The sequence below is a fragment of the Melanerpes formicivorus genome, unplaced genomic scaffold, assembly GCF_026170545.1.
Source record: "Melanerpes formicivorus ecotype bairdi unplaced genomic scaffold, bMelFor1.0.p_v2 SCAF_8, whole genome shotgun sequence".
NCBI classification, from domain to species: domain Eukaryota; kingdom Metazoa; phylum Chordata; class Aves; order Piciformes; family Picidae; genus Melanerpes; species Melanerpes formicivorus.
In genome coordinates this window covers 11008066-11021066 of record NW_027142360.1, presented here as the reverse complement: position 1 = coordinate 11021066, position 13001 = coordinate 11008066, and the positions used below count along the sequence as shown (strand labels likewise).

The 13001-nt window shown below is 51.2% G+C and overlaps 1 protein-coding gene across 1 annotated transcript; it reads right to left on the bottom strand.

Moving 5' to 3' along the window:
* Positions 1-4492: 4492 nt before the first annotated feature.
* LOC137442720 (trypsin I-P1-like) lies at positions 4493-8730 on the bottom strand. Its single transcript, XM_068141684.1, has 5 exons — positions 8643-8730; positions 6730-6898; positions 5896-6149; positions 5455-5591; positions 4493-4746 (listed from the first exon to the last, which is right to left on the bottom strand). The coding sequence occupies exons 1-5, from the start codon at positions 8725-8727 to the stop codon at positions 4597-4599; spliced, it is 795 nt and encodes a 264-aa protein (XP_067997785.1). The 5' UTR covers positions 8728-8730; the 3' UTR covers positions 4493-4596.
* Between the last annotated feature and the right edge of the window lie 4271 nt (positions 8731-13001).

Genomic DNA, 13001 nt, shown 5'->3' with positions numbered 1-13001 from the left:
CCAAACCCATTCTGTTTCCTACTAAATTGATGGGGTTTTTTCTGGCAGAGCTCAAGCTATGTGGATTTGTGTGCATGGCCGGAAAACTTTCCCTGGAGTCCAGAAAGATCATACATGAAAAATGAATGTTTTCTTTTTACTTCAGATATTGGCTTCCTGTCTCTTAGCGCCTTGTGGAGCTGGGTGTGCAACTGCAACAAGTAAGGGTACCTTCTGCAGCACCAACGCCTTCCTACCACAGATAACTTACTGTCCTTCCTATCCCAGCATACCTTGCCTTGCAGGTGACTGCCTCAGCAGGGTGTTGTGCAGAGTGTGATAATGGAGCCAAATGGCTGCACCTCTGTGTTTGTCCACAGGGGTGGGGCTGACACTCAGACCTCAGCAGCGCTTGTGGCAGTGCTCTGGAAGAGCTATGTCTGTATGGAGGAAGTGTTCCGTGTCGCATTTCCCTCTTTCCATAGGTGTCATTCTGGAAGATGCAGGAGGTTAGACAAACCTGCAACAAGAGTAATTGGAGAACACCACAATGCATCTGAACATGTGATGAACAGAGCCAGCTATCACCATCCATTTCCATGTACACACCACTCAGAAATGTGTCAGCATGAAGTGAGATTGAACAGATACATGGAATATAGTTTTGCATTACAACAAGGATCATAGCTGTTGAATTCTGACACACAAGAATAACTCAGGGTGAACAGTATGATTAGCTCAACTTGTATTGCTGTTTTGAAGAAAGACTAACAGGGGTAAAATGCTCCAACCTGGCTGAGAGTGTACAAGAAATCCCCCAGGCATGCATGGAAATTGCTCCAAGAAAGAGCTACTACTACTGATGTCCAGTTACAGAATATTTATCCCACTGTATTGTTGTTAATCAAAAACTTTACTGATCTCATGAAGACAGGACTAAGGTAAGATCTCTGATTTCAGCACCTAGGGCCACCTGAGCTACCAGGCTGAAGGATCTAAAGGTCTTCCCTGGCTACCCAAGTTTGTTCTATCAAGATGGGAGAATTGTGCAGTCTCAGGCTGCCTCAGTTATTGTGCTTTATTATTCCTAAATATTGCAAAGTGCATTTTATTGTTTACTGGGATTTTCTGTTACTTAGTGATTGATACTCTTCTAATAAAATACTTATACTGAAAAACCAGTGCCACAATGTGGCTGACATAGTAGCTCTTTGTGCTGCCTGTCATGCCTGTTTGTTCCTCCTAGGTTTAGCCTTTTGCAGCCTGTGCTGCTCCCTTACTAATTTCCTCTACTCCATGTTTCTCACTTGATCAGCATTTGAAATCTTGCTCAATTTCTCAACAGGATCTGTGTGAACAATATCACCACATTTTGAGATTGTCCATTTAGAAGCGAGGCAGCAGCGCCGGGGACTAACGCGGCGGCACACGCCGCTGCACAGCTGCAGTGCCGATGATTAAACACACGGTGGCAGCACTGAATATTGACGGGACAGCACCACTCCGCTGCACGGCTGCAGTGCCGACGATTAAACACACGGTGGCAGCACCGAATATTGACGGGACAGCACCACGCCGCTGCCCGGCTGCAGTGCCGACGATTAAACACACGGTGACAGCGCTGAATATTGACGGGACAGCACTACGTCGCTGCACGACTGCAGAGCCGACGATTAAACACACGGTGGCAGCACTGAATATTGACGGGACAGCACTACGTCGCTGCACGACTGCAGAGCCGACGATTAAACACACGGTGACAGCACTGAATATTGACGGGACGGCGCCACGCCGCTGCACGGCTGCAGTGCCGACGATTAAACACACGGTGGCAGCACTGAACACCGACGGGACAGCACTACGCCGCTGCACGGCTGCAGTGCCGACGATTAAACACACGGTGACAGCGCTGAATATTGACGGGACAGCACCACGCCGCTGCACGGCTGCAGTGCCGACGATTAAACACACGGTGACAGCACTGAATATTGACGGGACAGCACTACGTCGCTGCACGACTGCAGAGCCGACGATTAAACACACGGTGCCAGCACTGAATATTGACGGGACAGCACCACGCCGCTGCACGGCTGCAATGCCGACGATTAAACACACGGGGGCAGCACTGAACACCGACGGGAGAGCACTACGCCGCTGCACGACTGCAGTGCCGACGATTAAACACACGGTGGCAGCACTGGCCCTGTGGGGAGCAGCTCAGCTTGGTTGTGTTCATTTTTTCTCTTTCAATTTTAAACCCCCACCAACACACAAAGGAAAATGCCACTATTTTTAGGTCACATATGCACAAGTTATGTTTATATTTCAAAACCCTATGTGGCTCTACTTAGGATTTTTTTTTAATACACTAGGAACTTTGATACAATTGAGGGGATACAGGAGCATCATTTCAAAATCATTTCTGCATATGAATTCTTCAACATCTAGATAAAAATGAGAGCTTTTTCTCTGTTGGAACACCTCAGTCACTCTAATACTTACAGTTTTAAATATTTTCTTTAATCCTCTTCAAGAATTTTCAGGCATTTCAAGCATCCAGGGCTGCAAGGACCATTTTTGGGAGGATTGCCCAGCCATGTGCTTTGCCAACAGCTACCTGTAGCTGGATGTTATCCCCACATAAGCCATGTGATCGCTGAGCCAAAAGATCCCCACACTTGCATTCCCAGACATTTTCATCCTTACACTGACAAGAAAGAATCTTTAGAGATGTGGAACTGTTTAAATAACACCACAGCACTGGAGGACAGAGGGTCAGGGACAACCTGGAGGACATTTCTTCTATTCCTCCAAGTTTCTCATGGATCAAAGAAGCCATAGAATGGTTTAGGTTGGAAGACACCTTAAAGATCATCTAGTGCCACTCCCTGCCATGGGCATGGACACCTTCCACTAGAGCAGGTTGCTCAAGGCCGCATCCAGCCTGGTCTTGAACACCTCAAGGAAGTGGGCATCCCCAGCCTCCCTGGGCAACCTGATCAGAGTCTCACCACCCCCACTGCAAATATTAATAGACATCACTAGTGTACTACCACAAAGATGCTCAGAGCATGAAAACATAAAGGACCAAACACACCCAGACTGTTGTCCTGGTCTGGTCCAGAGCAGAGCTGATTCTGGTCTAACTTCTCAGGCTCTGCTCACTGAGGCACTTCTGCAGTTCAGGGCAGGTTTGCACAGCTAGGGGCTGCTTCTGGAAGGGAGAAACTGATGGGCAGAATCACTGACAAGGGCTGGGATGCAGACCAAGGGCACTGCCACAGCTTATGCCCCATCTTGGGGTGCAGTAAGTTAGAGGTGGCACCTGCAAGGAGGACCAAACAGGATAGGTGACCCTCAATGGACCAGCAAGGGAATTCATCCTATGGACAGCATCTTCAGGAGCAAGCTGAGGGATCACCAGGTTCAAGCCCTTCTTCTCTGGCCAGTGTCCTAGAAGGACTCTGTCCCTCCTGCCTTCACTGTGTTCCTGGATCCTATTCCAGAATCCATCTCCTGAACCCCACTTCTGTTCCTTTGAACTTCAAGTAGGTTTGCACTCCAAACTTTACATTCATAGTGCTCTATATCTCCTCACCTTTTCCATCTGAAATGTCATCTGTCTCCTGCTGAATGTCTTCTGCTGATCACTCTAAAGCTCTGAGCACTGAGTCAGAGTAGTTTCAGTACTGGAGTGGCATTAAGACTCCATCATCTCTCTAAGCACAGCAGCTTTGAAGACTAGGCTGACAACAGCAGGCAAAGGGCAGTGTGATCTCGAGGGTATTTTCCAACCTGGTTAATTCTATGCCATGCCATGCCATGCCATGCCATGCTATGCTATGCTATGCTATGCTATATCACTGCCTTCTACAGGTAAGGTGGGGAGCTACCTGGCTATCTCAGATCCAGGGAACTCCAAACTTCAATTTCCAATACTCAGAAAGCCTTAAGAAGAATACCCAAGGAGCAAGGTAAAGCAGGACCCACATAGCCAAATCAGGCAGCTTTATCAGCTTTTTCATGGACTTCCAATATTCAGTGTCAGCTGGGATCAGGAGGAGTGACAACCAGAAGCCAGGAATGTCCATGTCCTTTTGAATCTTTCAGGAAAACCAGGCAGTCCCAACACAAGCAGTTAACAGAGTAAAAAGGTGGAGACAACAGCCTCAGTGGCATAGGTACAAGAATAGAGCAAGCTCTAGCAAGAGGTTGTGCCATTCACCAAGAAGAGCTTTTGGGGAGGTTCCACTAGGGACTCCTCAGTCTTCCTGTAGGGGGTGGGAGCAGGGGCCATGGTGAGAGCTTGTGTGGCTGCCTGTTGTTTTCTACAGTAGGAGTGTGCTGCCTGCACCATTGAGCAGACTCTCTCAGCTGCTTTAGGCTGTTTTGTAGCCCCTGACTACACGCTGATAAACAGCAAAGATGTCCTGCTCCAGAAACTGCTGCAAAGTGAGTCTGCAAGGAGTCCATATCTCTCCCTATGGAAAAACTCAGAGAAACACTGCACAAAGAAGGGGTGCCTGAAAATCTTTATTTTCTATAAGCTTTGCATGTCCTGTTAGGAAAGGGCAAAAGATACTGAGGAGGAAAAGGAGGTGACAGAGTGAGAGTGTCTCAGTTGGCAGCGATGGTTGACTCGATCCAGGAGACGTAATTGCAGACCTTGGTGTAAACTCCAGGATAGCCTTTCAATGCACATCCAATCCCCCAGGAAACAATGCCCTGGAGCTGCCCATTGCAGACTACTGGACCGCCAGAATCGCCCTGTGCACATGAAGAACGAGGATAGTCAGCAAACGGTGTCAGCGTAAGGGATGAGCCAGACACTGCAGAAATTCAAGGGAGCTCCACTCTGCTTTTCCTCCACCCAAGTTGTACAAAAGGTAATTTCTGATTGCCACTCTGTGCCTGATGCTCCTGTGCCTCACTTGAGCTCCAAGGACACCACAGCTAAGAGTGAGTAAGCTGCCTGGTTCTGTTGGATACAGTCCATGGCAGATGCTTAGAGTGTGGGTTGTGCATCTTAAACATTATTCTGCCAAAGAGCTCTGTGGAGACAGGCTCATGTGAAATGAAGAACACTTGCCAGGTGTGCTCCTTTTCCAGACTGGATGAATCTTGGAATACTGGCTACTCATAAAAGTAACATTTGCATCCTAAGCTCTCAAGTCCTTCTAATTACTATGGACTCTATGGTGTCCAGCACTTCTCCTTTTTCAAATGGCCTAAGGGATAAGAGGTGGCATAGTCTGCCTGTGACAATTTAGGGCAGAGGTATTTGCTTCCTCAGAAAAGGGCCAATGGCTAAGGGAAGAACCTGACCTCACTCAGGAAGCAGCTGTCACCTGAAGCCCCCCTTGTTGTTCAAAAAGCAACATTCAGCTGCCATGAGTATTAGTGGATTCTCCACCAGGATAGCTCCTCTACTAGGCAGGAGAGAAAGATATGGGAGAGGAGAGGCCGATGTTTTACCTGGCAGGAGTCTTTTCCTCCCTCCAGGTATCCTACGCATATCATGTTCTGTGTGATTTGCCCAGGGTAGGCTTGGGAGCAGGCACTTGCAGAGAGTATAGGAGCCTGCAGGCACTGCAGGGTGTCTGGGTAGTTACCTACAAGAAAGCAAGGAGAGGTGGTTGATGACATTGGTTCATTGCAGGCATGGAGCTAAGAGCTCCTCTTGTGGCACAGACACTGGGGGATTGAGTCTGTGGTTGTAACACAAGAGGAAGTACTCTGCAAAAGCTTGCCTTTAAAGCAGTTAAATGGATACTGCCCTACACAACCAGCTCACCCCCAAACTGTCTGTCTCTCAGCACTTCTCTGTGCTCAGGCTGTACTACTTGAACTTAAGATTGAGGACTTAGAGTGTCTCCAGGGCCCTCCTGATACTGTGTGTCCCCACAGGATACTCACTGCCACTGCTGAGTGTGTTGCCCCAGCCAGAGATGAGGCATGTGGTGCCTGCTGCCGCACAGGCAGTAGGCAGAGGAACTGTCTGGACAGCTCTGTTGAGCTGGGCTGGTGTGTCAAGCTTGATGAGCATGATGTCATTGTTCAGTGTTGAGGCGCTGTAGCCGGAGTGGCGGATGACTTTAGCTGAATTAATTAACTGCTGAGTGGACTCCGTGGCTGCCAGGTTGTGTTTGCCAAGCTGCACTTGGATACGACTGCAGAAGAGAAGGAATGGCCACATCCATCACTGCTCCTGACAGGGCATGTGCAATCTCCCTGCCACCATATGCACTCCCTTCAACACTGCTGTCGTAGCAGCCTCAGCCTTCATGCAGGTTGTGTCTCCTGACCTGTGTTAAGTCCTGAGGATCTACACTGAGCTCTTTCCTGCTCCCAGTATAGGTGCTGAATTTCTGCAGGCTCATTTTGCTGCACTGGAACAGGTTGAATGCCTAACAGCTCTTCACACAAGCATTCTGGAAAAGGGCAAACTGCCCTTCCCTGACCACATTTGTCTTCCTGTTCCCCACTGACTGTCTTCTAACAAGATGAATGCAATTTCTAAGAAATCCCAGCCCGTACCTGGCCAGGAGTTACCACATTGCCATTTCAGAACGTGCTCTGCATGCACAGAAACACTTGCACTTATGATGCCTCAGCCCAGCTTCCTGAATGAGCCACCCATTCCTTGGCTGTCTCCTGTCACAATGCAGTCACTCACGCCTTTGGATACCTGCTGGCAGTGAACTGGAGGAAAGAAGTAGACTATGGAAGAATAAATTTGATTCCACTCACGACTTGTAGCAGTGAGCAGCTGACAGGACCCACTGGCTGCTGATGAGGGAGCCTCCACAGAAGTGATACCCAGAATTCAGGGACACCTGATAGGGAACAGAGTTCTCCGCACAGGTGTAGCCTCCCACGATCTTGTCATCGTCATCATGACTGCTGATGGGATAGGCAACTGGGAGACAAGAAGTGGCACATGTCAACATCTGGCATAAGGAATCCTCTGCCCCTGTGGCTGAAGCATCTCACTTGTAGGCTCTGCTTCTACCAAGATTGAGAGTAGCAGTGGTGGGGAAGGCTAACAGATGCTCACTTGCTGCTCCCCACAATGATGCCATCAGGGTTAGGTGCAGACATGTCTCACACACCTGCACCTAAGGCACTGGCTGCTAGTCCCAGGGCATCACTGCGGGATCCTGCCTGCAGTAGCCATCGAGAGAAGACCTAAGTACAACACAGGTCTGCAGTGCCATTGCCTCAGCACACTGGACCACAATTCACCCATTTACAGCAGCTTCAGGACATTCTGGGCCTGGGCATTATCTTTGTGTTTCATAGTCCTTCAGAGAGAGGCAGTCTGGTTTGTGGAAGCTACAGACATGTTTCAGCAGTCCCCTGTCAGCACCCCCTGTGAAGGGATTCATTCCTCATTTTGTGACACCAGCAATTATCAACAGACAGCAGCCAAAAGAGGTGGTAGACTCTGCCCTATGACTCCTGCAAGCTGAAACTGAATTTCACTTTCCCAGCACACACTACCTGGTGAACTTGCTCAGAAAATCAGCTTCCTTACACACTGCAACAACAGAGCTGAGTGAAAAATCTACTCACCAGCCACACCCACAAAGGCAAGCAGCAGTAAGTGCTTCATGGTCTCGACACCACCTCGAGCCCAGAGTGGTGCCCTGGAAGTGTGAGCTGCTAGAAATACATTTTCTGAAATGGCCTTATCTCTCCTCCAAGGTTTCTTCCAGGCAAAAAGTACACAGTGGATAACCCAAAGATCCAAATGTGGGCAAGTAGCAGGCAGTGGCAGGAAGTACAAATAGCATCTCAGTTAATCATAAACTTTTCCTAGGATAGAGAGCTATTTTCAAATTATTCCAGAGGGCAGCCTTCCCTTTGAAAATACTTTGGGGCTTTGGGTGATGCCTGGTTGGGTGCCTGCATCATTCTTGCCCACAGCCCCTGTTGAGAGCAGGCTTCACATCCCTTTGAACCTCTTCTGTGCTGCTGATGTTGGTCTCAAAAAAGTGAAGTTTCTGCTGGCAGCTCTGAGTAGCAGCTAAGGACCCCTAAGACACTTATGCATTTATTCTGAAACAAACAAAGCCAAGTCCAAAGCTCCCCGGTGCTGTTAAGTTCATTTGAGCACAATCCTTTTCTTGAGTGGAGTGTCTGTGTTTACCTCATAGGACACAATCTTTTCCCAAAGGAAAGTGTTCCAAATAAACTCCATGGGGATGAAGAAAGCTCCCTGCTGCCTGATGAGCAAAACTGTTCTGCTGTGGGCCTGCTCCCCATGGCTGTTTGGAAGCATTTCTCTCCCCTAGTCCATATGATAATCCCAGCCTAGGGACTGAAGGATGATTTTTCCTTAGCTATGAGGTATTCTGTGCAGGCTCATTTTTGCCACAGGTTCATTTCAGTACGTGGTGGGCTTGGCTGGGGCAGAGGTAGTTTGGTTTGTAGTAGTGAGCATGGGGCTGTGTTTTGGATTTGTGCTGGAAGCAGTGTTGGTAACACAGAGATGTCACAGCTGCTGCTGAGCAGTGCTTGCCCTGAGCCAAGGCCTTTTCTGTTCTTCATGCTGCCTTGCATGGCATCACCTAGGGCTGGCTGGTAATCTCCTTGAAGAAAAACTTCCCTCTGAGACTCTCTAGGCTACTTGCTTCAGTCAACAAGAGGACACTACTGACCTCTTCCCAGGCTGCTGCCAGAGATCCAGTCTTGTGTTCCTAAGGCCTTGATGGCAGACATCTGATGGACCTGGGTCCCTCCCATTCTCCTGTCTGCCTCTCAGAGGCCTCTCTCAAGGGCTCTTGTGAATCCCAGACTATCATGGTGTGTGCCAGTGGAGCAGCTCCTGGAACAAAGTGATCTCAGAAGGCGGCAAACAGGGCAATGTTGTGCACAGCTTGGAGGTCATTCAGCAGACAGACTGCTTCAGATCAGCCCTTCAGGCCTTCCAGTGAGAACTGTGAACAATGAACAGACTCCTTTGCAGGCAGGTTGAAGTTGGAACACCTCCTGCCCTCCCCTCTCTCCCCCATTCTTTCTTTTAAGTCAACAAATCTCTACCTGAAATGTAAATACCCTCTTCTGCTCAATGCTGCTGCTGAACATCCCACTGTAAGGGGTTTTTAAGGGTCTTTTAAAGAGAGATGCTCCAGCTGCAAACAAGTCTCTCATTTCATGCCTCAGAATGCTGGCAGCTCCCAGGGCACAGCAGGATTGGTGAATGGAGGGCAGCTGCCTTAGGTGTTATCAACGGACAAGCAGAGGCAGCTGGTATGGCTAGAAATCCATGCTCCTAGTGCGTTTCAGTCAGCTGTATCATCACTGGACCCAGATACAGTAAATAAATTTGTCCAGGCTGATTCAAAATCGTGGGAAGGGGAAGCCTGGGTAAACTATGGGCTGGCAGAGGGAAATCTGCCCAGGGGTACAATGTGGGGCAGTTTCTCAGGCTAGTCCTTGTACCTCTCATGGAGCTTGGTGATGCTCTCTTCCCAAGACTGTTCTGTCTGGGAGTAGCTGTTACATTCTACAAAGCTTCTGCCCCTGCAGCTGTTCACAGCTGTGCAAACCTTCTGTCACACCCTCTTGCTTTGCAGTGTTCTGCTTTCACGTCAGAGATTTGGACTCTCAGTCTCCTAGAGACACAAAGGACTGCCTAATAATTAGTGGCTAGTAAGCAAATCTAGGGCCTGAGCAATTCCTCCTTTTTCAGGAAACCTGCTGTTGGTATTAATGCTGCCACCATTACAAAAGGAGTTTGGATGAGTTATTGTCAGAGTCTGCCTGAAAACCCAAGCCCCACTGCCTAGACATTTATGTGAGACATTGTGGTTCAGTAGCTGATTGGGACCGCTCGTCCGGAACCGCTCCGCTTAAGCTATGAGTTTCTCGGGGGTTATTTGCTCTCCTTTCGGGGCTTCACGGGTCGGGAGGACTGCTGGTAGGGGGAGGAGCCAGCAGGATCGTGCTCACATGAGCCTGCACGGGTCACGGGAGCCTGACGTCAGCCGCGGCAGTTTTAAAAGCCGCCCTGGCCGTGCGCGCGGCGCCATTGTGGCTCAGTAGCTGTCTATTGGCTGTGCGCGCGGCGCCGTTGCGGCTCAGTAGCTGTCTATCGGCTGTGCGCGCGGCGCCATTGTGGCTCAGTACCTGTCTATCGGCTGTGCGCGCAGCACCATTGTGGTTCAGTAGCTGTCTAGTGGCTGTGCGCGCGGCGCCATTGTGGTTCAGTAGCTGTCTATCGGCTGTGCGCGCGGCGCCATTGTGGTTCAGTAGCTGTCGGCTGTGCACGCGGCGCCATTGTGGTTCAGTAGCTGTCTATCGGCTGTGCGCGCAGCACCATTGTGGTTCAGTAGCTGTCTAGTGGCTGTGCGCGCGGCGCCATTGTGGTTCAGTAGCTGTCGGCTGTGCACGCGGCGCCATTGTGGTTCAGTAGCTGTCTATCGGCTGTGCGCGTGGCGCCATTGTGGTTCAGTAGCTGTCTATCGGCTGTGCGCGCGGCGCCATTGTGGCTCAGTACCTGTCTATCGGCTGTGCGCGCAGCACCATTGTGGTTCAGTAGCTGTCTAGTGGCTGTGCGCGCGGCGCCATTGTGGTTCAGTAGCTGTCTATCGGCTGTGCGCGCGGCGCCATTGTGGTTCAGTAGCTGTCGGCTGTGCACGCGGCGCCATTGTGGTTCAGTAGCTGTCTATCGGCTGTGCGCGCAGCACCATTGTGGTTCAGTAGCTGTCTAGTGGCTGTGCGCGCGGCGCCATTGTGGTTCAGTAGCTGTCGGCTGTGCACGCGGCGCCATTGTGGTTCAGTAGCTGTCTATCGGCTGTGCGCGTGGCGCCATTGTGGTTCAGTAGCTGTCTATCGGCTGTGCGCGCGGCGCCATTGTGGTTCAGTAGCTGTCGGCTGTGCACGCGGCGCCATTGTGGTTCAGTAGCTGTCTATCGGCTGTGCGCGCAGCACCATTGTGGTTCAGTAGCTGTCTAGTGGCTGTGCGCGCGGCGCCATTGTGGTTCAGTAGCTGTCGGCTGTGCACGCGGCGCCATTGTGGTTCAGTAGCTGTCTATCGGCTGTGCGCGCGGCGCCATTGTGGTTCAGTAGCTGTCGGCTGTGCACGCGGCGCCATTGTGGTTCAGTAGCTGTCTATCGGCTGTGCGCGCGGCGCCATTGTGGTTCAGTAGCTGTCTATCGGCTGTGCGCGCGGCGCCATTGTGGTTCAGTAGCTGTCGGCTGTGCACGCGGCGCCATTGTGGTTCAGTAGCTGTCTATCGGCTGTGCGCGCGGTGCCATTGTGGTTCAGTAGCTGTCTATCGGCTGTGCGCGCGGCACCATTGTGGCTCAGTAGCTGTCTATCGGCTGTGCGCGCAGCACCATTGTGGCTCAGTAGCTGTCTATCGGCTGTGCGCGTGGCGCCATTGTGGTTCAGTAGCTGTCTATCGGCTGTGCGCGTGGCGCCATTGTGGCTCAGTAGCTGTCTATCGGCTGTGCGCGCGGCACCATTGTGGCTCAGTAGCTGTCTATCGGCTGTGCGCGTGGCGCCATTGTGGTTCAGTAGCTGTCTATCGGCTGTGCGCGCGGCGCCATTGTGGCTCAGTACCTGTCTATCGGCTGTGCGCGCGGCGCCATTGTGGTTCAGTAGCTGTCTATCGGCTGTGCGCGCGGCGCCATTGTGGTTCAGTAGCTGTCTATCGGCTGTGCGCGCGGCGCCATTGTGGTTCAGTAGCTGTCTATCGGCTGTGCGCGTGGTGCCATTGTGGTTCAGTAGCTGTCTATCGGCTGTGCGCGTGGTGCCATTGTGGTTCAGTAGCTGTCTATCGGCTGTGCGCGCGGCGCCATTGTGGTTCAGTAGCTGTCTATCGGCTGTGCGCGTGGTGCCATTGTGGTTCAGTAGCTGTCTATCGGCTGTGCGCGTGGCGCCATTGTGGTTCAGTAGCTGTCTAACAGCTGGGTGACACAAAAAAAAAACAACAAAAAAACCCACCACCCAAGCACAAAAACCAAACCTTAAAAGTTGCATCATGGTCGTCACTCGGACGAAGGGTAAAAAAGCAGCATCTGCCCAGACAGATCTGTTTTACCAACATGCTGGAGTCCAGGCTGCCAGCTGCAGAGAGTGCTTCAGCCTGGCACTTAGAGGAGGAGGGAGAGGACAGCTGTGTCAGGTGTGAGCAGGTGAATTTTCTCCTCAGCCTGGTGGCAGAGCTGAAGGATGAAGTGGCCAAACTGAAGGAGGAGGTAGCTAGGCTAAGGACAAGGGAAAGTGAAAGGGAGTTAGACTTGTGGGAGAAGGCTCTGCAGATCTTCCCTGCTGAGGGAAGGGTTTCTGGAAGCGGAGAGGGATGGATACAGGTCCCTGCCAGGGGTGGCAAGAGAAATCCACCCCGACCCTCTCCTCCTCCTCCGCTGCCCTTGCATAATAAGTATGAGGCCCTGCAGGCTGAGGGCAGAAAGGATGAGAGGGCTGAGGCTGAGGAGCAGCCATCCAGAGGGGAGCTTAAGACCAAGCGGACCCCACCAGCTGTAACGACCAGCTCCAGGGGGAAGCTGTGGTGAAGGCACATTATGCCCCAATACTGAATCTTGTCCCAGCATGTGGGCAAGTTCCCCCTCCCTCCAGGAGGAAGACAAAATCCAAGGCATTAGCCAGGCTTGCACGCACCCAGCACATGCAGTGCTCGTGCTGACACCAAGTATGGGCATAATTCTAGCTTCACGCTTTCTATAGACTGAAGCCAGTTGTTTATGAGAGTGCCCATTGGTCAAGCCCAGCCTCGAGGAATCTGTAAGTATCACCCCAGCTGGTAAACACGTTGCCCCCTCATTTACTTTGTCTCTGTGCTTGCTCGAGAGAGTAACTCTCGAGCTGCAGCCTTTGCCATTGAGCTTATTGTTGTTAGCTTCTGTTATACATGCACGCATACTGGAAGCGTCTGCATAGTGAAGAAGCCTAGAGGGAGGACCTTGGCTGTTTCTGAGGAGCTCAGCGTCGCCACAGCCAGTACCGACCGGGAGAGCCCATCGTGCCACCGGAGGACTGGACTGACCCC

Excerpts from the sequence above, each read along its gene's own strand:
- LOC137442720 (XM_068141684.1), bottom strand. The coding sequence starts at position 8,727 with ATGGGAGGGACCCAGGTCCATCAGATGTCTGCCATCAAGGCCTTAGGA. Across the intron at positions 6,899-8,642 it reads TGGCAGCAGCCTGGGAAGAG|TTGCCTATCCCATCAGCAGT; the intron begins GTCAGTAGTGTC and ends CTTGTCTCCCAG. Across the intron at positions 5,592-5,895 it reads CAACACACTCAGCAGTGGCA|GTAACTACCCAGACACCCTG; the intron begins GTGAGTATCCTG and ends GCTTTCTTGTAG.